The sequence below is a fragment of the Dendrobium catenatum genome, unplaced genomic scaffold (genome assembly GCF_001605985.2).
Source record: "Dendrobium catenatum unplaced genomic scaffold, ASM160598v2 fragScaff_scaffold_85, whole genome shotgun sequence".
Classification (NCBI taxonomy): Eukaryota; Viridiplantae; Streptophyta; class Magnoliopsida; order Asparagales; family Orchidaceae; genus Dendrobium; species Dendrobium catenatum.
Window position 1 is genome coordinate 747,369 of NW_021318547.1, and position 27,991 is coordinate 775,359.

At 34.8% G+C, this 27,991-nt stretch overlaps 1 protein-coding gene across 1 annotated transcript; it reads right to left on the bottom strand.

Moving 5' to 3' along the window:
• LOC110101986 lies at positions 1–27,770 on the bottom strand. Its single transcript, XM_020830105.2, has 2 exons — positions 27,396–27,770; positions 1–250 (listed from the first exon to the last, which is right to left on the bottom strand). Exon 1 carries the CDS (start codon positions 27,702–27,704, stop codon positions 27,429–27,431), a length of 276 nt encoding a protein of 91 aa, XP_020685764.1. The 5' UTR covers positions 27,705–27,770; the 3' UTR covers positions 1–250; positions 27,396–27,428.
• Positions 27,771–27,991: the final 221 nt, after the last annotated feature.

Consider the following 27,991-nt stretch of genomic DNA (forward strand, 5'->3'; position numbering starts at 1 on the left):
TCATCAAACTTCAAATGCATTGCTCATTCAAAGGCAACATCGCATTGTAAATTACAGATTAAACATGACAATATCATTTAGACAAATTACATAAAAGTCCATAGTTGGGTATTTAGAAAAGTAAAATTGTCACTTGAAAGTGAAATTATTAAGCAGTTTAAGCGTAACAAAGCAATTGATAATAGCTTTTCCAATGATAAAATAACTGCTGCCATGCATGCCCAGTTCCAACATCAAAAGCTCAATCAACCTGAACAAGAAAATAAAAATTTTATTTCATTAGATTCATCATCGAGTATTTTTCTTTGATGGATGAAAGTAATATAGTTTATCAGAAGATGAAATTAATCAGCAGTTCATGCTGAAAATAACAATGTAAATATATTTGCAATAAAATGAGTGTCGAGTAATATTAAAAAATATGCATAAAACTAAAGTAAACTAATACACTCAATGAACAACATAATACTCATTCATAAAAAGTCGTTATACTCATTTATTTAGATAATTGAATAAATTTCAATAAGATTTTTAATACTAAACATACAAAAGAAATAGCCGTTAGAGATGACTTTCTCTGTTATTTAACAAATAATTCGATAATATACATGTTTAATGAAGATTTAAGTATTTTTATAACTTATTGTGTTAGCATACCAACTTTAACATATTCTATAGGCTTCCAAAGTCATTTATATGACAAATATAAATATGATGAAAATATTGAGTACATAATTAAGATGATAGAATCAAAATATAATTTAATATTTATTAACATTTAATAATATAATTATTTAACAAATACTAAATTGACATATTCATATGCTAATTTAAATATTAAATTTATATATAACAAAAAATATTAAAGATATTGCTATATTAAATTATTATTTTATCATTCATAAAATATTAGAAATAATATTGATTAAATTATTATAAATTTTGATTAAGTTATGAATATTTATTGTTATTAATAAGAATATTTAATTAATTATTAACATTCTACGTGTAATTAATTAAGCTTTATTAAAACTCAATTATAGCTGAAATTTGATAAAATAATTCATAAGTAAACTTGAATAAATTTAAAAATTCGATTCATTTGCAGAGCTATGCAATTTTTTTATAAAAGAAGGCAACAAAAAGAGTTGTAAGCATTGCATATTTTGTAGCAAGAAATATATGCAGATGAAGAGCAAAAAATATTTTTTGAAGATAAATATAGTACCAGTACCTATGGCAAATATACAAATGAATGCTCAAAGAACAAGCATAAGGAAAATATATTTGCCTAATCAAAGAAATAACGAAAATAGCAAGTAATAATCAAAATAGCAAGTACGTCTCAATGTTCTTCTCATTTACTTGAAACTTAACAACGATTCTTAGTATTCTTTGACATCCTTAAACTATCTAAACATTTATTTTATGATAAACACCTTTTAAGCATGACTATATAATTTTCTTGTGCCTAGTCATTCATATAGCATTGCACATTGACAAAAACTTAAAAATAAGGGATCAAAGAATTGAGTTCTAACACAATGCTTCATATTCTCACATTGGTTCGTACTATTTCCAAACAACAAGAACGGTGAATTTAAATATGACAAAGTTTTTACAAAAACATTAACCACGTCTCACAAAGACCGAAAGTCACATTAAATTATTTACATTTTTGTGGTTGCTTGGTTATTGTTAGTTTTCATCTATCACTCAAGGATGTCTCTCTCTCTCCATTATTTGAGTTAGGACCCCGTGCGTTGTTTAAGAGTATCCATAATATGAATACGATTACACTATACATATTACATTAAACAGTTAATTACATAAAATCTTTTTAGGAAAGATGAATAGATAGAGATATTTATGTTTGAAGACTTCATGGATCTTATTTCTAAAATGCAAGGAATATGGAGCATGTTGCGCAAGTTATGGAAGAGAGATCAAAGAACCAAGGGAATCATTGATGGAAGAGAAATAAAAAATCTTATAATGCATGGCATCCATTTAATTTTTAGATTAAGGCTAACAGATTCCTTACCTATTCATGCACACCTACCTCCAGCATACCGTCCTAGGCATTAATGCCTGGAAGTGTAAGGAAGTGACATTACCTCCCAAAAAAAAAAGTTGGAGAAGTCACTTAAAAGAAAACATTTCTTGTTGTATATTAGGAAAGTAACACTTCTACTTCGTTTTTTTTTTATCATGGAGAAATTATTAAGTACCTTGAAACCCAAATAAAACAAACTTCAAACATACAAACATGCACCTACCCACACATAAGGATTAAGTACCTCACAAGTAAAACGAACTCCAGTATCCTTTCTGTTACGAAGCATTGGTGCTCGTAAGTGTGAGGGAGTGTGCTACCTAATTCTTGTTGTGTACAACAACAACATCAATCCTTAATCCCACTATATGAAGTCGGCTACATAGATTATTTTTCTCCATTGCCTTGTTAAGAGTCAAATTCTCAATTAAAATCTAATAAAAAAGATCATTTCTAATACTTTCTAGAAAGTATAAGTATTATTAGGTATACCTCTACCTTTATTAATATATGTAAAATCTTATATATTACCTATCCTAATAGAGTCATAGGAAAGCCAATGTTTTATATGACTAAACCATTAAGGCAACCCTCTCTAACTTTATCTGCCAGTGGAGCCACCCCAACCTTTTCCCATATATACTCATTTCACAATCTGTCTCTACAAGTGAAACCACTCATCCACCCAAGCATTGTCATCTCTACAACACTTAACTTAATTCTATGCTTCTCTTTTAATGGCCAACATTCTACGTCATAAAACATTATAAGTCTCACAACCATTTTAAAGATATTTTCCTTAAGTTTGGGGGTACTTTTTGTTACATAATAGGCCCAATGCATTTCTCCACTTCAACGATCCAATTTGAATGCTACTAATAATATCCTAATCTATTTCACCATCTCTTTGAACAATAGACATAAGATACCTAAAAAGTGTACTCTTTATGATGACTTGATCGCCCAAAATCACAATACCTCCCCACCCACCATATCAATTACACTAAAATTATACTCCATGTATTTGGTTTTAGATCTACTCAAATAGAAAACATTTAGACTCTAAGATTGACCTCTATAATTCAAGTTTTCCTTAAATTGCTCTAGTCCTATCAACAAGAAGAAAATCATCAGCAAAAGGCATATAGTAGGGTATATCCTCTTGGAAATGTCTAATTAGAAAATCCATATCTAAAATAAAAAGATATCGGCTTAAAGCTGATCCTTGATATAATTCAACTGAAATGGGAAAATACATGGTCAAACTATCTTGTGCTTGAACACAAGCAGCAGCTCCTACATATATATCCTTAATGACTTGAATATAAGCATTATTAGCTCCTTTCTTTTACAAAGCTCTCCATAGCACTTCTCTTGGAACTTTATCGCATGATGTCATTAAATCAATATATATAATATATGTATCCTCCTTATTCTACCAATATTTCTCAAAAATCTCTCAATAAACTTATAGCTTCCATAGTAGACCTACCCGACATGAATCCAAATTAATTTAGAGAAATATTAGTATCATGTCATAAACTATGCTCAATAACTCTCTCCCACAGTTTGAATGTATGACACATTAATTTAATTCCTCTATAATTCACAAAAACTTGTGCAGCACCTTTATTCTTAAAAATGGGAACATACACACTCGTCCTTCACTCATCTAATATCTTTTTAATTTTCAAAAAATATTAAAACATTTCGTAAGCCAAGAAATTCATACATCTCCTACGGATTTCTATATCTATATTGGAATATTATCACGTCCAACAGCTTTTTCAAACTTTTTTTTTAAGTCTAACTTCAATTTTATTAATATAATGATAAAAAAATCTTTATTTTAATTTAGGCTGCAAAGATTACTACTTCATATGAACTAAATCCTTACTTCTACTATGTATTTGTTTGACTAATTTAAACATAAATCTTTCGTTCATCTTAGTATCTAATCTATTATATAAATTATTAAAAACTTAATTCTTAGCATCACATATCGCTTTCTTTGACTCCTTATAAGCCTCTTTATATTTTTCCCAATTTTTTGAATTTTTACATCTAATTCATTTTTTTATCTTTTCTTGTATATTTTAATCTCAACACTAACTATTTTTACTACTATGAGTTTTTTCTCTTAAAACTCCGAACCAATACTTTATAACATTCTTAATATCACTAGCTCCAATTCCCACATAATATTATGTTCCTCATACACAATCAAAATCATAAGATATTGAATCTTATTTCTACAAATATTTTTGTTAGTATTCTATAAATGTCTTCAGCTAAACCTAAAATAACATCTTACTTTTTTTTATATTCTATCATTCATCTTAAAGTTCAAAAATACTAAGCGATACTAGAAATATGAACTTTCATTCGTAATAGCTTTATAATACTTGCAATCTAAACGATTTATTTTTCTCATAAAAAAATAATTAATCTGGGATTTCCAAAATCTATACATATAAGTGATAAAAAGCTACTCTATTTTCCTTAAATAAGGTATTAATAATTACAAAATCATAAACTAAAGCAAAATCTAATATAGTCCTACCACCTACATTAGTCACTTTAAACTCATAGCCAACACGAATGATTTTAAAATCTTTTACCACTCTATCAAAATGTTTTTTTTATTATTATTTTTATTTTTTTATTTTTTTATTTTATTTTTATTTTTTTTAATCTCCAATAAAAACTTGTTTTTTAAGAGGTATCCTTTTGTATTATTTCTTCAAAGTCATTGTTAAATTTTAATTTTGAACACATATCAAAACCTACTTGAGGAGCATTAATACTTATAATATTAATAATTTTAGCATACAATAATCTTTGAAGATATAATTCTATCTACAATTCTATTAATTTTTATAATATCATCATTCAAACTCTTATCTATAATCATGCATATATCATTTCTAACATGGCTCCTACCTAACACTATAATTTAAATGCTAAACTACCAACATTGTAGCCTTCTCTCCATCCTATATAGTTTCTTGAATGCATAAAATATTTATCTTCCTTTGAATCATAATATTTATTAATTCTATTAATTTGCCCATAAGAGAACCTATATTTGAAGTTCTTATCCTAATTTTAGTTTCAAAGACTAACTTCTTTTCTCACATTCATCCATGATGCGGAAACCCTATAGGCTCCGAAAATTTGCAACCCGGCCTTCCTCACGTCTTCTGGGAGAGTTTTAACGAAGTAAGTTCCGGGGTAAATTTTCAGAAGGCAAATTGGGTTTGTAGATAAGACATTACCCAGAGATTTCGCCCTCACTTTTTGAGGACTTTATAATATGAGTTTTGGTTTCCTATAGGCACAAGCCCCTATAGATAATTGCTCCTCCCGATAGCGAGAGAGAAATTTCAATTAAGGCTAGTCATCAAATGAATATATCATATCCGTAAATACGTGATATCCAACGTATAGTAGCAACATTGGTTGATATGTTTGAAAATTTGATATTTAACATTAGAAATTTCATCATCTTGCACTTAAAGCGGATGGTAGGGGAATGGATGATGGACTCGGTCACAATCCCATGGTTTCGTCGTACCGGATCATTATGGTCCCTGGTCTACTTAGACAGAGGAAGTGGTCGACCCAACTTAACAAAAGGACATTTGTCAACAGCCATGGGTTGCTTCGTCCAAGGGTATATTATAGACCTAGGGGAAATATTTGCCTATGGAAACAAATCTGAATCCAATTTAGCTAAAAGAGGACTTTGTGCCGTATAGATTATATCCTATTGATTTATATCTCAAAGATTTAATGACATTAGGAAGCTTACGCGCTCTGGCTATGAACGTAATTTAATGGTGTCATTTCATGGCAAAATCACCTAGTTCAGAGAGCCATAGTCATAACCATTTACTTGCGGTACCATTCGGTGACAAAATTGTCTGTTAGAGTACATGTGCCAAGTACTTGATGGAAAAATACTATTTAAGAATGAATCCTAGTAATATTCTCAACCAGATATTAGCTCTTTATGACAATAAGTAATATTTGAATTTATCCAACTCGGCAAACTACTACGGAGGGTCGATAGATTTCACTTTAAGCATTTGATGGTTGATTTCAATTTTAAATATTTGGAGTTTTGAATTTTTTGGGCATTTGATTGCATTTGAATAAAATTTTGAAATTAACCAATTCGGTTAAGATTTACATTCAACACGGCCATCATTGAGGTATTCCTATGAGTAGTTTTTATTTTGTTGATTAAACTTTGTCAATTGTCAACTTGTCGATAGAGGATCAGGTTTTCCTCAGGCTTTATGTCTTTATTGCTAAATTTTTTTATATATAGGTCGACGTTGTGACCGTATATTTGTTTGGTAGTTCGAGTCATGTCGACTCCTATGTACTCGCATAGAAGGATCGAGCTCGAATTTGCATTTATCATTTGACTCGTGCATCATCCTCAGATGTCACGTCTAGACCCATAACACGCTCGTCAGGGCCCATACGGGTGTTTAGGGGCATTTTTTAATTATATGTTGAACCTTGTCACCGTTGTCTAATTGCTGATAGAGGATCGAGTTCATAGTAGACAGTGTGCCTTTGTCAATGAACTTGCTTTGTAATAGGACTTGAAGCCAAATATAAATGTGTAAAATAAATATCTCAGTCGACGCCACGACCGTAAATTTTGTTTGATGGTTCGAACCGTGTCGACTCCTATTGACTCGCACAAAAGGGTCGAGTTCAAACTTGATTTAACTTTTTAACCCATGCAGCATCCTTAGACGTTACTTACGTATCCATAACATGCTCATTGGGGCCAATGAGGGTATTTAGGAAGCATTTTAAGTGTTTGAGGACCCCTTCGATTGAGATCTACATTCAACATTATCATTATCGGGGTATTATGGGTTATGAGCTGAACCTTGTCAGCTCTATATGCATATCAACAAATCATGTTCATTAGTGGTTGTATGCCCTTATTAGTGAATTTTCATTATTTATAGGCCTTGAAGGCCTAACATGAACTAAAAAATAAAATATCTTGGTCGATATCGTGATCGTATATTTGTTTGATAGTTTGAGTTATGTGTACTCCTATCTACTAGCATTGAAGGATCAGGCTTGAATTTGGATTTATTATTTGACCTGCGCAACATCCCTATTCATCACGTGTACACGTAACATACTTGTCGAGGCCCATACCGGTATTTAGGGGGCATTTTTGAATATTATAAGTTCAATCTTGTCAACTCGGTCTAATTGATGATAGAGGATTAGGTTTACTGTCGGCTTTAGGTCTTTGTCAATAAATTTCTTGGTTATATGCCTTAAAGGGCCTAATATGAACGTATTAAAATAAATATCTTAAGCGATGTCATGATCGCATATTTGTTTGATGGTTCGAGCCGTGTCGACTCATATAAACTTGTACAAATAGATCAGGCTTGAGTTTAAATCTATTATTTGACCCGCAAGCATCTCTAAACGTCACGTGTGCATCTATAACACGCTTGCCGGGACCCATGCAAGTATAGGGGTATTTTTATAATTATCCATTGAACCTTATTAACTCTGTCTAATTACTGACATAGCATCAAGTTTGTTGTCAGCTCTATAACTTTATTTAATGAATTTCTTTTGGTTATTGGCCTTGAAGGCCTAATATGAGTGTATTAGATAAATATCCTAGTCAGAGCAACAACCGTATACTTATTTGATAGTTCGTGTTGTGTCAACTCCTATCTATTCACATAGAAGAATAGAGCCCAACTTAAGTTCATCATTTGACCCACACAGCATCCTCAGACGTCACGTGTGTACCTACAATACGTTCGACAAGGCTCACGCGGGTATATGATTGCATATGCATTTCTTTGTATTTGTTTGCATATATATTATAGTGCATGTATTGGGGCATTCCAAAATGTTTAACACCAATCAGTTGCGAGGCCAACTATCACTTGAATGCATGCTCTATTAGGGAGCCTATACACAACTTATGTCTAGTTGTACGAGTGTTGCAGATCCTGTGATGTAGCATCATACTGCGGGTTTCCCGTTGCTTTGCACAGGCAAACTGACGTGCATTAACTAGCCTCCTGCGATTGCTTGTAGATATTTACATTCATCATAAGCTTATGTGATGGCTTGTAGATAGCTTGTTATGTCCATCATGTGCCAGATCCCCCCACTCTTAGGGGAAATATATATTTGCTTGATATTGAAAGGTTGCAAAAGGCAGGGATGCAACCACATTTGTTTGTACAACTTTCATGCTTCATTTATGAATGTCCATTTTTATTGCAATTATTCTTATTCATTCGGTGAGCATGAGTGACGTAAATATCATTCATGCGTGAATTAAGCGATTTGCAACATTACTTGCGATCAAAACACCTGTTCACGCTGATTGTTGTTTATGAATGATGTGTAGAAATTTCAGTCATCATAAGTCATTGTTTGCAATTGTTCATTGATGTTCATTTGAGTTCATCATCACTTTGAATAATAGACCCTAGATATCTAAAGTGTGTACTCTTATTAATGACTTGGTCGCGCAAAGTCACAATCCCCCCAATAAATCTATTTATTCTAAGATTGCATTCCATATATTCGATTTTAGATCAAACTCAAATGAAAACTTTTAGACTCTAAGGTTGACCTCAAATATACAATCAATCCTTAACTCTCTACATATATGGAGCTTCAAGCGAGTACATCTTAGGAGTTGGCATAGCCTTTAAAAACCCAATCAAAATAATAATCACACAAGTGACCAACATAGAATTTACAGTGACAAACAATCACGCTGAGTATCAAGCCTTACTCGCCAACCTGCAATTCACCGCACGATAGGCGCCACGCAGCTGGTGACCTATTTAGACTCACAACAAATAGTAAGTCAAATAAATGACAAGTATGAAGTACGTAATGAAATGCTACTGGAAAACTATTCAAGATGAAGGTGAAAATTAGCAAACTTGCCTAGAATAACACATTCTTAGGGAGCAAAAACAACTCATAAATCTACTCACAAAACAAGGTAACCCTGGCAATCGGCCCTAACAATAACCAAACCAACCATTGAAAGAAGAAGAGACCATACAAGTTTGGAATGATCGCTGAGGAGTTAGATCGACCCGTTCTAGAATATCTCAAGATAAGAAGAATAAGTATCGAGATCATTGACCCATGATGATTCAAAATAAAAGTAGCACGATACATAATAATCAGAAGCTAGTTAAGAAACCAAGAACAAGTTGGTAAGGTTTTCTCGCATTCTTATGTACACTAAGGATGACTCCATTCCCAACAACCAAACACCCATTTCTATCTCTCAGATCATCAAGGCTAAGCTCCGAGTAGAATTCAAACTGCACAGCCAGTGAGTGATGGTAGCCGCCAACTTCATTGAGGGCAAGTTCAACGAGTCCGAACAGAAGAACCAAAAAAACCTCAAATTAGGAGCCAGCCTCTTAAAAGGGCTTCGTGCACAAGCCAAGCCAACCTCTTAAAAGGGCTTTGTGCACAAGCCACACTAAGGCAGGAAGAAGTTAAAAATTAAATGGCTAAATATTACAACGCCAATGTTAAATAGAAATTCTTTCATCCTGACAACTTAGTTCTCAAGAAGATGGATGCAGTAGCTCACCAATTGGTGCTGATGAAACTTGGTTCTACTTGTGACGGTCAATACATTGTTAAAAGAAAAATCAGCACTGGAACTTATCAGCTACAAAATAACTTAGGCAAGGAGGTACCAAGGACATGAACTGCAAATGACCAAAAAATTTGATATCCTTACGGGAAGTCCCTATACTCATGTATATATGAAATGACTCATAATGAAAAACATATTCCCTTCTAAACATTTAAACTTCTTGCTTTCTTGGTATGAGAAAATTACAACCAAAGCAAGTCTACAACAACATCAAACATTTATCCCACTATATAGGGTCGGCTACATGAACCCTTTTTCTCCATTGTGCCATGTTAAAAGATAGATTCTCATTTAAACTAATAAAGAAATGTCATTTCTAATATTTTCTAACCAAGTCCTTTTAGGTCTACCTCTACCTTTCTTAACATAAGTTAAATGTAATACATCTATTTTTCTAACCAGGTCATCGGAAGGCCACCGCTTTATGTGACAAAACTATGTAAGGCGACTCTCTCTAATCATATCCTCCAGTGGAGCTACTCCAACCTTTCATGTATATGCTCATTGTGTATCCTGTCTCTAAGAGTAAAGTCACTCATCCACCAAAATATTCTCATCTTTGCAACAATTAACTTATAATTATGCTTCTCTTTTAATTACCAACATTCTACACCATAAAGCATTACAGGTCTAACCACCATCTTATAGAATTTTCCCTTAAGTTTGAGGGGGGCTTTTCTATTACACAACAAGCACGATGCATTCCTCCACTTCAACCATCCAACATGAATTCTACTAATAATATCTCCATCTATAAAAATAAATTTGAATAAAACAAAATTAACATTTGAGGAACTCGCTGCTCTACATGCTAACACTTAGGAAACTCGCCAAGCTCCCCGAGTATAAGTTATGAACTTTCCCATCTAAGGTAGCCTAATAATACCCAATCAAAACTTTGGGAACTTGCGCAAGCAAAGATAAGGGGTTTAATATAAGGAAGGATTAAGGGATCTTCACTTGACAAACCAAGATCTGGTCAATTATTTGCTCACGGTGAATAGGAAGAAACTGGAATTAAACCCATTAAACTAAGTGACTTAACCCCCAAAATAGAAGAGGCTCAATGACTGAATCGAGCCTTTGCCCAAGTTTAAGGTTAAAAGCAATTCACACTACTCCTTATAGCCAAGCTGAAGCCCCAGGCGCAAGACCTACAAGTGAGCTGAAGCATCAAGAAAAAGTAAAGTCTTCATTTCGCGAGGTTGCCTCCCTACTAAGCCAAGTCAAATTGGCGAGATGTTCACAACGAAATTGCTTCTTTATGATAAGGCTACTCAGAATAAACAATAGAAAAATCAACAACATCAAAATCAACTAGCAAACACAACCACCTCACTCCCCCCTCACCCATTACAGATAAATTCGATAAAAAACTTGTCAAGCATAGTAAAAGAAGACCTCTCAAATTTATTAGCCTAGCCCTGTAGGTTGACTCCCCCATTTCTGGCAATATGTGCAATGATTAGTTCATAAGTCCCCACTCCCCAACAACTGGTGTGTCTAAGTGCTTAACCAATGAAGACTAAAAATCTAGCTTAACATGATACCCACCTAAAGTTGACGACGAGTAAAATAAAACTAGCCCTGTAAGTTGACTCCACCTTTGAGATAAGGTTTACAATGCATAACAGGCAAATCCCATGCACTCATCAAGTCTAGGTGGTTACCCCCGCAAAGACTAAAAAGTTTAGCATAAGCGAGGCCCGACTAAAGCGACACTAAGAAGAGTCAATATCACTTGAATATCACTCATTCAGTTCAACACTTAGAAATATGCAACGGTTGAATATTAAGTAAAAGTTAGGAAAGTATTTTAGGAATAAAAGGAGATATCGATTGTGATATCATATGATTCTATTTCGTAATATTTAGAAAATAATTATTCTCCTATGATTCTATTTACTAAATTTTAGGAAAGAATTAAATTATTTAATTATTTATTTTATTATTATTATATATATATATATTATTTTTTAACAAAAAGAATAATCAATTAAGAAGTTCTTTATGGTATCAAGATAATTCTCTGAAACCTAATCCCTTCAAGCTGTCTCTCTCTGGCATATTCTTTTTGGTTGTCTCTTCAATATTTCTTAGGCCTATTCTCTCTGACTGATTCTCTCTGGTCAGTGTTCGTCCCAACCTTCTTCTATATTTCAAGCAACCTTATTCGTTATTCTCCATCATCATCTTCTTCGCGATACATAATGGTCCCATCACAAATATTTGGCAAAATAGCACCAGAATCAGGAAGCAATTCAGAAATTTCAAAACTTGGTATAAGTAATTTTTCTCCTATTCTTATTAAATGGCATAAATTAAAAGACCATAGTTATGTGCAATGGTCACAATCTGTGCCGCAGTTCATTTGTGATTAGGGAAAGGATGTGTATCTCACGGGAGCAGCAACCATGTCAGAGGCTAAAATTCCGAGTTTCAGGTAGCGGAAAATTGAAAATAATAAGATCACGTCATGGCTTATCAATTACATGAATAATGACATTGGTGAAATTTTTGTTGTTTGGGACTGTAAAAAAAATATGGGATGTAACCAAAGAGACATACTCCAATTTTAGAGGTGTTTCAAGTTTAATCAGTTCTTGATGATTTCCGCCAAGAAGAGCCGCCTATTACTCAGTATTACAACACACTCATACAGCATTGGCAACAGCATGACTTATTCGAAAATCGATCATAGACATATCCAGAAGATGTAGTAATATGCAGTATAGGTTTGGTTTCTCAAACAGATGCAATTACTGCATTCAATACTAACATATGAGAAATTAGGTCTTGGATAGTTGTCATTGGTGCTTATGATCACATGACAATCCCTCAAACTAGCCCTTATCTAAAAAATCAAGTCAAGTAGTGGTCACCCATTAGTTTATATTATTGATGGCTCAAATTCTAAAATAACTAAAACAAGTTCTATCCAACTTACTAAAGAGTCGTATCTAGACTGTCCTCCATATTTTAAACTTGGATTGTAATATTTTGCGCATTAGCAAATTAGCTCGTGACATTCAATTGTTACTAAATTTTATCCAAATGTCTATGATTTTATTGTTACACATTCCTGTTCAAACTGCAGCTAGACATCTGTTGCACAAACTATCCATTGGACTTCATCCTAGCCGCTTATTCATTCCACGCGCCATCAGATGGCTACCAAAGCTGCTATGTAAGATAAGTGGCTTGACTACCGTAGTCTGCGTGGACCAATCACCTACTGCGTGTGTTTTTCAGCAGCTGAAATAGGGGTAGATGATTGGTAGTGTTGAACTATATTCCAGGCTCCATCTCCTCCCATGTGATAGATCCTAAAACCAAACAAGTTGCATCCAATCTTGGAGTCTGTTAGAATATTTCAAGTCTATGTCCAACATCAATGTCAATAAAGATAATAAAATTATATCGTTACACTATCATCTTGGTCATCCCGACTTTGTGTATCTTACTAAATTATTTTTCAAATTATTTATTAATAAAAATTAAGCATCTTTTTATTGTGAAACATGTCAAATTGCAAAGCATACTCGAACAGTATATCCTCAAAATGCCAAGCAAACCTTCAACTGCCTTTTTTTTTATGGGTCCCTCAGTGATAAAAATTATTTCTACCACTCGATGGTTTATGACATTTGTTGATGATCATAGAAGGGTAACTTGGATTTTCCTTATGAAAGAAAAGTCTATCATCGGGCAAATTTTTCAAACCAATAATCTTATGGTTCTAAATCAAGTCAACTCTAAGTACTCAAGTCAAACAATGTTAGGGAATTCTTCACTAGTAGTCTTAATACTTATATTTAGAACCATGAGATTATTTATATAAGTTCTTATGTTAACACCCCTATATAAAATGGGGTGGCTGAACGGAATAATAGAGATCTCTTGGAGGTTGCCATCTTATACTCTTATATTTTCTTCTAATATTAATTTTTTCCTGGGAAAAGCCATTCTCATAGCTACGTATTAGATCAATCATATGTCATCCAAAGTTCTTAATTTTCAATCTCCCCATGTCAGCTACTTCTGAAATATTTTTTTCACACCCGCACAACTTCATCTGATTTATCACTCAAGGTATTTGATTGCATGGCATTAGTTCATGTGTATCCTCAACACTGTAGCAAATTTGATCCTAAAGCCAATAAGTGTACTTTTTAAGGGTACTCTCCAACTCAATAAAGGTATAAATATTATTTTCCAACCAATAAAGATTTTGTACTACCATGGATGTCTCTTTCTTTGAACATGTGTCCTTCTATCCCTAATTCGTTTTTAGAGGGACAACACGAATAAACAATAAATTTGAAAGTTCTTTCTTGAGTCAGTGCCTTTTGCCCACTCAAAGTTATCAAGTTGTTCTCAACCTGTGCTTGTGCCCAAAGGCCATACATAAGACTTGTTTATACTCGTGCATGCTCAGTAATCAGTCTAGCCCACAAATGTTTCTTCTCACGTGCATGCTCACTTTGTAGCTCCACAACTTACTAATGAGAATTTTCAAGTCTATATCACGAGGAGAAAAATATAGGAGCTAGAACACAGAACACATCCAACATGTGGCCAAAATGTTAACTCCATTTCAAGTCCACCTAAAGAAAATACAGGCATGGATAAGGAAGGGTGTTAGGAGATGTACAGGTCATCTAATTGGGAATTATATTTCTAATGAGGGTCTATCATCATCGTATAGAGCATTTGCTACTTCTCTTGATGATATTCAGGTTCCTAGCACAATACAAAAGACATTACAAAATTCAGAGTAGACAAACACATTACAAGATGAGATTAATGCACTTGAGAAGAGTGAAATATGAACTATTAATAATTTGCCAGCTTGAAAAAGGCTCGTGGTGTGGAAGTGAATTTTCATTATGAAGTACAAAGCACATTGATCACTTAAGAGATTCAAGGCTTGATTGGTAGCTAGAGGATTTACACAATTCCTGTGGGATAGGCTATTAAGAAACTATTCTCCTGTAGCAAAGCTTAACATTATCAAAATTCTTCTCTTATTGGATGTCAACCAAGATTGGTACATACAACAACTGGACATAAAAATGCATTTCTAAATGGTGACCTCGAAGAGGAAGTCTATATGGAAATCTCACCTAGATTTGAAAAAAGGATGATAAAGAATCAAGTTTGCAAATTCAAGAAGTCCTCATATAGCCTTAAAAAATCTCTCTGAGCCTGGTTTGATAGATTCACAAAGGCTATCTTAAAGCTAGGCTATATAAAGGGGTCAAGCTGATCATACTCTATTTGTCAAGAAATCTCACGCTGGGAAAATCGCTATATTGATATAGTCTATATCGATGATATTATTCTATCTAAGAACGATGTGGACAAATTACAAAATTTGAAAAGTAATTGTCATAAGAGTTTGAAGTTTGGACGTCTGATCTATCTTTCACACACTCGGCCAAATATTAATTTTGCAATTAGTGTTGTAATGTCAATTCATGCATAGTCTTATAGAAGAACACATGGAAGCAGTCTACATGATTATGTTAGACTCGTCATTAAACCGGCCCAACAGGTCCACACTGATCAGCCCACTTCTAAGCGAGGCGGAATAGAGCACGCCTCACGTCCCTGCCTGTCGCTCAAACCACACGAGCCAACAGAGCTGTTTAGGAAGTTTTTTGAGGGGGGTAGGAGGGAAATATCAAAGTAGGGGCTATTTAGAGAACTTCCTTTGGAATTTTATGTATTAAGTAGTATGTTTTTCTAGGGCTAGGACATCTTGAATTTTACTGAAATTTGTGCTCTCTCAGGTTTTAGGCTCTAGCGACGTCTAAGGATTTGAGAGAGCCAGATCTTCCTCTGAAGATCCAGTTGTATCTTGTATTTTCTTTCATAAAACTTTAAATACAAAAGTGTTGTTGTGTGTTTCTCGAAGTTTTTTTGTTGTTGGTTTTCTAAAATTGCAGAAATCATATTTTAGCCAAGGCTTTTTGTAAATTTCTAAAAACACTTCTTATCAAATTGGTATCAGAGTGATTTATGGACTGTTTTTTTAGAATTCCTGCTGCAGATTTTTCTATTTTAGGCCATGAATTTTGCTTTTTTGTGGTGAAAATTCAAGTTTTCGAGCCTAACAATGATCTGGGGACTTATGGAGGGAAAAAAGGTAGAAGTATTAGAAGGGGAAATAGGACAAATGAAATATGAAATTTCATATCTCCAAACTCAAGTTTCATATTTAAAAAAAGATATTTCAATCATCCATGATAAGATCGATTCAAATTTTTCCATCCTTGAGGAGATGTTGAAGAAAGTGCTCGAGGGCCAAACCAAAATAGCACCGTCAGAGTAGGAAGGTGTCGATAGCCAGAGAAGTGGAGAAAATCCTAATCTAATCAGATGAATGGAAGATCAAGAGATAGAGATTTTGGAGGGAACAAAAAAATGCCTCTCCTAGGACCTATTCCAAGGGAGGAGTTAGGTAGAGGCTATGGGAAAGGCGGGAGGAGATAGATAAAGAACGAATAGATGCCAATTTGGAGAGGAGAGGGGCGGGATTTGAAAGGGAAAGAGGTAATTATGACCCAAGGGAGGCTGAATTTGAAAGGGAAGGGGTTTGTTATGATCTAAAGGGTGCTGAATTTGAAAGGAGTATGTGAAAATTTTATGAAAGGCTTGGGTATGAACGTACAAGCGATGATTGGGATACTTGGGAGAAACCACCCCCTTAGGGAATGAAAAATTATGAATGGAACAAAGGGACAAAGTTAAAGATGTCTATTTTTGAGGGAGAGGATGCCCATGGATGGATCTACAAGGTGGAAAGATATTTTACCATCAATAGGTTGACAGAGGAGGAGAGATTGAAGGCAAGTTGGGATGTCTTGGAAGAGAAGGCTTTAACATGGTACCAATGGAGGAATATGAGGCAACCAATATGGACTTGGAGGGAGTTTAAATACTACTTGTTGAAACATTTCCAAAATAGCAGAGGATGGGACTTCTATGAGCAATTCTTCATTTTAATGTAAGAGGGCACAGTGGTGGAGTACAGTGAGCAATTTGAGTGGCTCGCCAATTGGTTGGATTAGTTTCCAGAGACTGTACTAGTGGGGAACTTTATGAAGCGATTGAAACCAAAGATCCGCGCAGCGGTTAGAGTGATGTACAAGATGACCATCATCTTTTTGGCACTTAAGGAGCCGACACCAGATACTTTTTGGTAGACCCAAAAGGAGAAAATGGTAGGAGGAAGACACGGAAATAACTTCAAAAAGCTCACAGAAATAGAGTTACATGAGAAGAGTGCGAAGGGGCTTTGTTTTAGATGTGAGGAGAGATATACACTGAGACACAGATGTAAAAACCAAACTCTTCAGGTTCTCATCATTTGTGATGACGAGGAAGCTAAGGAGCGTGATATCATTTCATCTTGAGGACAAGGTGGGTCATTGGGAGGGAGGTATTGTTAGAACGGTCATTAGACCGGCCTAGTCAGTCCATACTGATCGGCCCGCTTCTAAGCGAGGCAGAATAGAGACCGCCTCCCATCCCTGTCACTCAAACCGCAGGGGCCAATAGAGTTGTTTAGGAAAGATTTTTGAGGGAGTTATGAGGGAATTTTTAAAGTAGGGGTTGTTTAGAGATTTCCTTTTAAATTTTATGCATTAAGTAGTATGTTTTGCTAGGGTTAGGACTTCTTGAATTTGAATGAACTTTTAGATCTTTCTGAAGTTTTGGGCTCTAGCTGCGTCTAGAGATTTGGGAGAGTCGGATCTACCACTCAAATTGAAGATCCACTTGTATCTTGTATTTTCTTTCATAAAACTTTCAATAAAAAAGTGTTATTGTGAGTTCTATTCCTAGTTTTCGTGCTGTTGGCATTCTGATATTGCTGAAATTAGATTTCAGCAAAGGCTTTTTCTAAATTTCTACATGCACTTCCTATCAGATTATTAAATACATGAAGATGACACCAATGAAAAGCTTACACTTCATAAAGACAGAGAATTGTGACACTGAAGTATATTCAGATGTAGATTGGGCAGGAAACATCATTGACAAATAATCAACTTTTGGATGTTGTTCTTTTAACTAATATAGTATTGTTACCTGGAGGAGTAAGAAGAAATCATTGGTAGCCAGAAGTAGTGCAAAAGCTAAGTATAGAGCACTGGTACAAGGAATTTATGAAGGGATTTGGATAAAAAGGGTTCATAGTGAATGGGACAAATGAGTTCATCTCCTATTCTAATGATATGTGATAATCATGCAATTGTTAGCATAGCTACGAATCTCGTGCATCATGACAGGACTAGGCACATCAAAATTAACAGATACTTCATCACTGAGAAGGTGACTAGTGAGATTGTTAAATTGAAATACATTCCTACCAAGCAACAAACTGCAAAAATCATCACCAAAGCTATACCTATACCTAACTTTGAAGACTTAATTTACAAGCTTGAATTATATGATATATATTTTCCAATTTGAGATGTGTTGAATATTTGAAAGTCAAATTTATGAACTTTATTTTAAGAAATTATTTTTAGGAATAAAAGGAGAGTCGATTGTGATATCCTATGATTTTGTTTCCTAATTTTTAGCAAAGAATTATTCTCCTATGGTTCTATTTCCTAATTTTTAGAAAAGAATAAAGCTAATTAGTTATTTACTTTATTAAACACTTCTTTAGTATATAAATGTAGATGTAGTACCATCTTTTAACAAGAATAATCAATTAAGAAACTCTTCAGCAACAATTAAGCAAATACACATATGAACAATAAAAGTGATGAGTAAGAAAACTTTCAATGTCATTTCACTTATAAAAACATTACATAGACTTCGCCTTGAAAGCCCCTGATTGCAAAAATCCCCACCAAAGCTCTACCTAGATCTAACATTAAAGACTTAATTTACAAGCTTGAACTATATGATACAAATTTTCTAATTTGAGATGGAGTGTTGAATATTTGAAAATCAAAGTTATGACTTCATTTTAAGAAATTGTTTTTAGGAATAAAAGAAGAGATCGATTGTGATCTCCAATTATTATGTTTCCTAATTTTTAAGAAAGAATTATTCTCATATGATTCTATTTTCTAATTTTTAGAAAAGAATAAAGCTAATTAGTTAGTTACTTTATTAAACGCTTCTTTAGTATATCAGTGTAGATGTAGTACCATCTTTTAACAAGAATAATAATCAATTAAGAAATTCTTCAGCAACAATAAAGCAAATACACATGAACAATAAAAGCGATGAGCAAGAAAACTTTCTATGTCATTTTACTTACAAGGTCGCCTCATCCTTCAGCTCTGCTCAAAGCGCCTCCTTAGTGAACCTAACCCGCAACTCATCATTCTTGTCCACAATAGCATTGTTGACTATCCTCTCCTCCATCGGGTATCTCTTCATCGAGATGCCACCTTTTTCAAGGACTCCACCTTCGTTGTAGCTAGCTGATGGTTGCGAGCTAGAGCAAACGTGGTATACCAAGTGTTCTCCATTGAGTTCATTGCAACAAAGCTCAGCTCCATCATTAGGATCACCTTGATAGTGGCCTCAAGCGACCTTGAGAAAAACACCTACCCATGGTTGTTACTCCACCTAAGAGTTGGGTTGAGTTGACCTCGCCCGATGAATAGGTCGCCTCCTCAGAGCATAATGGCTCTTGGGAGAGGCTCATCTCTTCCTCCTCTTTGGCCTCAAGGACGACCTGCTTGCCCTTGTCAGCTACCCCCATTAATGGTTGCAACTAACTCGCCTCCTTTGCTCTTCGCTTGGCTACCTCCTCATCAATCAAGATACCCTTGCTCACTACAAGGGGCATCTTGGGCACTACCTTTTCCACTGGGTTGCCAACGACCCTTTTTCCTCGAGAAGCACCACCAACTTAACCCTCGTTGTCAACCTCTTCACTATAGGTTCCTTGGAGCAAGTGAGAGCCTCCACTTATTTCCTATCCTTTGAGGAGGCATTGACGATCCCTCCTCCTCCTACTTGTCCCTTCCCTCCTCGCCTGAGGAGGAACCCTCATCCAAGAACTTCAACAATGCATGGTCGTTTGGGAAAGAGCAGCCAAGCATACCCTCTTCAAGCAAAGAACTTCAACACTACATGGTCGTTTGGGAAAGAGCAGTCAAGCATACCCTCTTCATGCAAAGAACATTCATGTGAAAGCGAATGAAACACAAGGAAAATTTTACAAAAGAAATGGCGAGTTTACATGCTTACCATAGAAGGTATTATAAATATGCCTAGGATAGATGGTGGCTCACAAAGAGTGAATTCCTCAATAAGAACTTCAATGTCTTGGTCTTGTTCAATTCGAGCACCACTGCCTTGCACTTTGGAAAAGGGACAGAAGAAGTCGGTGCAAACCACTTAGTTAAGCAGGAGACAAATAGGAACTAAGCTCTCCAATCTCGAATATTATTCATCATCCCACTCATCCTCATCAACACCGAGGAGAACTAGATGACCCATCTTTGGATGTCTTCATTGTGAAGACAAAGTAGAAGAGGGAGATCATTGATAGCTTGTAGACTCGCAGACGAATGAGATCACACTCACCACCAACTTAGAGAGGATCTGTGCGAGAATAAGACCATAGAAATTGAGGATATCGATGAACTCTTGGCAGAGTAGGAGCACCACACTCACCACCAACATAGAGAGGATCTGTGCAAGAATAAGACCATAGAAATTGAGGATGTCGATGAACTCTTGGCAGAGTAGGAGCACCAACCTCAATTTTGAGTAGTTGTTGGGGAAGTACATCTCCTCATAAATTTTGTTGAGACGATCCTCCACAGTGAGAACGCAAACTCGCGATGTTATTTTGGAATAGCAAAGCCAAATGAATATAGTGTCTACAAACAAAGGATTTTCCCTCAAATATTGCAAGCACTTTGCATTGCCAAAAGCCACCATGCATTTGTATAAGGAAGCCTTAGAAATAATTCATTCTCACGCAGGACACAGAGAAGAGATTTTTTTAATAGAAAGCTCACGCCCATGAGAGCTCGACAAAGGGATATTTATGGGGAACATATATGATGCAAATATCTAATTGTTGGTCACATCTGCAATATAGACCCACATTTTACCCATATTTACATCATTACATCAAGAAAAGGGAAATGTTTTCTCCGTAGCCCACATGAGTGGTTGCAATTAAAGTGCATTTGGAAGTCACTTTAACACTACATTTATGCTCGCCCCAAAAGCTCATCTCACGAGGCATCACCAATAACATGCCTCATCCATCACTTGGAATTGCTGAAAACTCATCACACTCTCGAGCATTAAACACTCACCACTCAGAGAAAAACAAGTAGCTCATAGCAATGTCAAATAAAAATTAAAAAAAAAAAATCAGGCCTACAAGGTAACATTCAAAGCATGTACACAAGGCAACAACATAACAACAAAAATAAAGTAAAAAGAAATTATATAAAATATACTCTTTAATATGAAAATATCATTATTTAGAAAAATATTTACAACCTTTTACATATATAGAAAACAAAAATCGGGATTAACCGACTGATCGCCACCAAAAATCCAACAAATGCCACCTCAAGAGACAACATCCCTTACTTGAGCATGTACTTTAAGAGGCGTCTCACTCCTTCAATAAACAGACTCACTCGAAAGAGGCAACAAGTCACTGCAATCTTTGCCTCCTTGTCCATGACATCCTTCCATAGTTGTGTATCTGCCTTGTTAGCAACAGTCTTATGAGAGCTTTCTCTTGCCTTGCCAATGATGCCTTACACGTTGAGGAACTTTTCCAATACACAAAGGAGCTCAGGCAGAGTCTCCAATGTGATTGGTCCTTGCACTGAGATCCCACCGCCTAGGGAACGAAACAAGAGAAGAAGAACAACCCTATAAGCACCCCACCTATTTAACAACCATAATCAATTGAACTATAGTTGCCACCTTTAGCTCTTCAGCAACCACCTCCACAAGCTCGCACCTCACCACTGGCTCGTCCCTCATTACTGGTGGGGCAACAATGATACTTGCCATCATAGGAGGCGCTCTTATGGTTCTACGGGACCTCCAACAGCCAATCATGAGGGATATTCATCTATGTGTATAAACTAAGCACCCATTATGTCAACAATTGCACCTCGAATTGGCCCAATGAATGACCAAGCAACTAGTTTGAGGAGAGGCACACATTGGACTTAATAGTGGAGGGAGACGCTCAACCACCAACTAAAATATTCTCTATGGATTGGTTCTTCTTAATTTACCTTAAGGGAGCAGTCAATTCAAACCTCAATGAAGTCGCCGCACCTTCAACGGATGCCAACTGTTTAGCAGCTACCACCTTGAGTAGGAACTGAATGGGAAGTCACATTGCCAATCTCGCCATCAGAGGGACATCCCCAGAACTTGAACAAAGTGCTACTATCTGCAGACTTGAACATGCTTCTACTCCAGCTGCAGGGTTTGATGGGCCCTTCACCTTAGCTGGCAGCATTGTCGTTGCATGTGCGGCACCTGGTCTACCTTTACTTTCTTAAGGCAAAAGCTAAAATTTAGTGGATCCTTACATAGCCAAAGGACCTGCCTAATCACTTTCATCTTACTCTTTGGAGGGTCAGAGCGCCGCTTAGCCCTCTTACCCATGGATAAGCAAAGGGCCACTCTCCTAACCAATTTAACATTTGACATAGCTAACTCAACTAAGTTAATTCTCACTTCCTCGCAACAAGTAAGTTCTCAGCAAAAAACTCAAGGATGCAAGAGTATCACCACTTGGATCACTAATTCTATGAAAATAAAAGTGAGTGGGGTCACATTACTATCATAATAAAGAACTGGTATAGCTCCTGAGACTACGGTAAAAATAAGGCAATAACTTATGTATTTACATTCCACTTTAGTATTTGTGGTCATAATAAATGCTTAACATTAATTCAATTATCCTTTTTACAATTCATTCTTCAAAGGATCAAGTGAATCGATGAAGTAAATACCTAATCGTTAATGAATTCTCAGGTATCCCACAAGTGCTTAATAGGTTCCAACAGAAGAACCCGACCTGGCAAATCCTGGCACTAAAGACTTGGCTAATAATGGTTGACCTCATCTAGAGAAACTGAAAAACAAAAGGCCTTAATTTCAGCTAGGCAACACGAAAAGATCATCCTCATGGGAAATTCCAATGATTCATATAAGACCCTTCAAGCCTTTTGAATTTATCTCCTCAACGGAGTCGTTCTCCAGGAGATATTTGCTTACACAATAATTAACTAGCCATCAATGGCATTTTTTTTATCCAAACATAGGGCAGGTTCAACCGTAGAAGACTTAAAAACACTTCCTCATGTTCAACCAATCATGAGCTTGCAAACGCTACAGCTCAAGTAGATTAACCCTTCACATTGAAATGGCCCAATAACTATGCCTATGAGGGCATAAAGGTGACCAAAAGACTTGTCACCATAGGCTCATCCAACTCGATCCATCCCAAGGAATCGCCTTCCTTGGCTCACCATAAACACTCTACAAAGGAAGCATGCCTTGAACCAAAAGTTGGGGCTTGGGCTAAAGGTGTAGAACCATTCAAACCACCTATCATGAGTAGTCCGTACTAAATCTCATTTCTTATTGTACTTTTTACCTTTTTTGTAGTAACATTTCCCATAGCCCTTGGATCCAACAAATAAAGGTTGAAGAGGCAAATTTTGGATCGTTTGAGATATTATTGATGTAGTCGAGCATTTCTTTGAGAATTTCTTAAGCTTTTCCTAAATTCCTCAAGTCTTTTTTCCCTTTCCAAACTCACCATAATCTCTCAGGTTCCTATCTCTTGAGATTGCTAACTAGTAGGGTTGAGTACATCGTCATCATCATCAACAAGCTTTTATCCCAGTACATGTGGTCGGCTACATAAATTCTTTCTCTCCATTGTGTACCATTAAGAGTCAAATTCTCATTTAAATCTAAAAAAAATGTCATTTATATATTTTCTAATGAAGTATTTTTAGCTTTACGTCTACCTTTCTTAATATAGAACAATTCTAATACATCTAATCCTAATTGGTTTATCAAAAGGCCGACATTTTATGTGCCAAAACCATCTAAAGTGACTTTCTCTAATCTTATTTGCTACTAAAGCTAGTCCAACCTTTCACTTATATACTCGTTTCACATTCTATCTTTTGAGTGAATCCACTCATTTACTTGAGCATCCTCATCTCTATAATACTTAACTTAATTTTATGCTTCTCTTTTAATGGCCAACATTCTAAATCATAAAGCATTACAGGTCCAACCACCATGTTATAGAATTTTTATTAAGTTTGAGGGGTACTTATCTATCACACAACAAAATGGTAAGATTATTCGACAAGTTTTATGCTAACTATCGACTACTTAATGCAACCCTCTACTTTTCTCATCTATGGTGGAGTATCATCCATGGGAAAATTTGAATCCAACACTATAGAACTTGAAATTAAGTATTCAATAGGTTGCATATGATATTATTTCAAGCTATGTAAAGAATATCACATTAATCTTCATTTATATCAAACTTTAGATATTGTCAATTTGTTAACATTTAATGCCTCTTTTAACTCAAATAAAGTCTCAATTCATTCATAGAACTACCACCTTGTACCTTAATAAGTATGATCTAAATATATGCATTTCCAAATGAAATTTTACCTTTATGTTGCATTATAAACCTTCAAAACCATCAATAAAAGAAGGGTATAATAGAAAGGTCAATTTTTCAATATGAAATATGTTACACAATGTCACAACCTAACTATGAAGAATTTGTAGATGCCATCAAGTAACAGTAGCACTTCAATGCACATTATCAAGAATGAAGTGTGTTCATCTTCCATAATTGAAATATACCACACAAAATAATAAAAAACAATTCATAATGTGTCAACACATAATATTACATGTTTCTTTTTTCACTTCCTATACTTCTTGTACGCAAGAGAAAAATTACAATAAAAAACAAAACCATTGTCCAACTAATTGAATCAAGTAATATGACCCAGGCATGCATTTCTTAAATAAGACCACTTCGCAATTGACTTGTTGAGGAAAAGATCAAACTGGTCATTTTTTTAGTATCTGAATTGCCAACACGTTCCTTTTCAACCACAAAACTCAAAAAAGTTAAAATTAAAATAAATAAATAAAACACCCATTCATATTGTTTTAAAATCCTTATGGTTGTTTAACAATGACTAAAGTAAGCAGCTAACCTTGGCTTAAACTAAGCAGTATGAATGAGAGCCATGCGACAACATGGGATGAATGAGAGGTTATATCCTATTACATGGGAGTACCCCTAATTAACCATTCATCAATGAAGAAAGTAAGGTCACTTGCCAAAACTACAACAAATACCTATGAGAAATAAAAATTGGATCTAAACAGATAGGATTTTTCTATTTTAACACTTACAAGTTCTGGATTTTCGTTGTCACCAGGACCTATTTATTGAGTAGAATATAATCCAAAAAAATTGTTGCTTCAATTTTATAAATGAACTTGTGGTACATTTTTAAAGCACTAGAAAATCTATTACATAATACAAAATTGGAAGACTATAAGAATTTTGAATTTTTATTATTTTTATGTGAATGAATAATGTTGTTAATCTAGCAATTATTCTCGAACTCATAACAAATTTTCTTTAAAATAATTTTTTTAATAAATTTAGACATGTAAAAGACCTGTAATAATAAAACAAAATAGTAACATATCATTTTATTAATACATACATTATTTTAATAGTACGAATATGATAGAAATTTTTGTATCATGTTCAGAGATCAACATTCATACAAAGAATACAATTAGATATGATTTAGTGATGCGCTTCCTTAACAGGACTGCCGTGTTGTTGAAATATAATAGGGAAATGTTAACATATTGTAATTGGAATCAAGACTTCCAACCGTTTACAAAAGTAGTAGGAGTTGAATTTAAGAAAAAATTTCAATATTATATTTAACTCTAATAATGAATCAAAATTGATAAGCACAAAAAATAACCCCATATAAATCATTCCTAACTGGCCACTAAAATCTCAATAACTTCATATCATGATTTCCAATAAACAACCACAAGCAAAGCCCAGAGAAAATTTATTAAACCTAGAATGTACGTTTCTAAGATTTTCCACTGGTCAAAATACTAGATTAATGCGCTCATAGCAGTCCTTAAACTCCATCCACAATCAAAACTCAGCAGGCTTATTATTTTGAAACTTTCAGATAAAAATTGTTTATAGTGACTTAAAAGTATGCAACAAAGCCACCTGTATTTTTTATGGTTTACATTGATATTTTTGTTTACAATTGTTGTATCAAAAAAAATTATAATGATTGTAATGAGGCAGTAGATTTCACAAGTATGTTTAACTCCTTGTGTTCTGAAATGTTCCTACACAGACAATCAAACAAATGACCAGCACAACACCCAGCGGTTAGGTTATTGCGGAATGCCACAGAAGCTCAAATTCACAGCTAAAAGATATTGACCAAACCAAAGAAAATTAACTAGAAGTTTATGAACCCAAACTCAATGCTGATTTTGGGTCAGATGTTAATGAATTATAGTTCTCCTGCCCAAGTTTTGGATCTTTTTATAAATACGTGGCCACCCAACTAGTTCTGTTCATTCTATTCATTTCACTTACCAGACAAGGAGAAGATGCTAACTTGATAGCAAGTCAAGATAAGGAGGCATATCAGCTGGTGTAGCTTAAGACCATTCCGAGAATATAAGGTGACGCTTCATAATCAAACATCTAAGTAAGGCATCATGTTTCTTTGAATAAGTGTGCAAATACCACATAATTAATTCAGCCTTGCACTAATCAGAGGATCTACATATTGTCATGCAGTTCTTAAAATGTGTGTTCAATGAATTAGATGATTAGGATGTATCTCACCAATTCAATCTAAACACAAGGATGGCTAAAACCAGCCCAAATCCATTTTGCACCAATTTGGAATAAACAGAACTAGGATTTAGTGAAACCATTCTATGTTTAATTATGTTCACCAGGAGGATACTCCAACCACCAGTAAAAGGGGGTGGCAGAGCTTTGACAGACGCTAAATTTAATGACCTAATTATTACCTATTATATTGAATGTTATATGATGGCAGCAAGCTTCCGAAAAAAATATGTTTAACAACAAGTAACTGCGTTTTATCACTTTTTAGTTTGAACCGCTAGTAGTAATACTGAAATAATTACTAACCACTTCACCACATTTTCTTGAATTTCTACAAAAATGAAAATTCTAAGTTATAGAAAAGAAAAATATATATAATAATACTAGAACAATAAGAAAATTAAATTATAAGTTTTGGTTTTCTAAATATCTAACTGATTTATGGATTTCTTCACTTGTGCTACCTTTTTCTTCAAAAATAAACTCAATAATAATATCTAGAAAAAAATTTTCTTACCAAACGATTTTTTTAAAGAAAAACGATGCATTTGTAGATCTAGCCGATTATAAATTAGTATCAAAACTCCACCATAAACAATGCCAAGAGAAAACGACATGGAAGAAATTCACGATCTCAAGATTCCTTGCGACATATGCGACGAGCAAAAACGCACCTACGGGAGATCGGGGCAGAGGAACGAAGTACTTTAGTGATGCCCAGCTGCGGCGGCATGCTGCTGCTGGTGTTCAAGGTGGCGGCGTTCGTGAGGCAGCGCAACCAGGTAGGAGAATATCATCCCGCCGATGCAAACATGGAAAAGAGGATCGGGAGAGCTTGTTTCGATGTACTTTTCGATGTAGCGGTCGACCGCCTGGTCGGTTGTCTTCTTGATGTACTCCCATGTCAGCTTCGGCTTAAGATGTTTGGGCACCTCCGTCACCTTCAGACCCTTGATCTCGTTGAACAAAGCCCTCAATGCCATCGGAATAGCAGGTCAATCACAAGGGAAAATTTCTTGATCGATGGATTCAAATAGCTACAATTAATATGAGGAAATTACTAGAGAGCGTGCCCTAACCCTAACCTCAAATCTCAGCCAATTTGTTTTATTTAATCTGGACAAAACTATAGGATACTTAGGTCCACAACGCGAAGTAAAAAAATTAATTGTTGATTTAGTTTAACAAGTTGGAACATTTTATAAGAAATTTATGTACAAAATAAAATTTGTTTAGAAACATATTTAACAAATTAAAGCTAAATAAGGTT

What these genes read in the sequence shown, in the direction of transcription:
- LOC110101986 (XM_020830105.2), bottom strand. Translation starts at nt 27,704, where the DNA reads ATGGCATTGAGGGCTTTGTTCAACGAGATCAAGGGTCTGAAGGTGACG.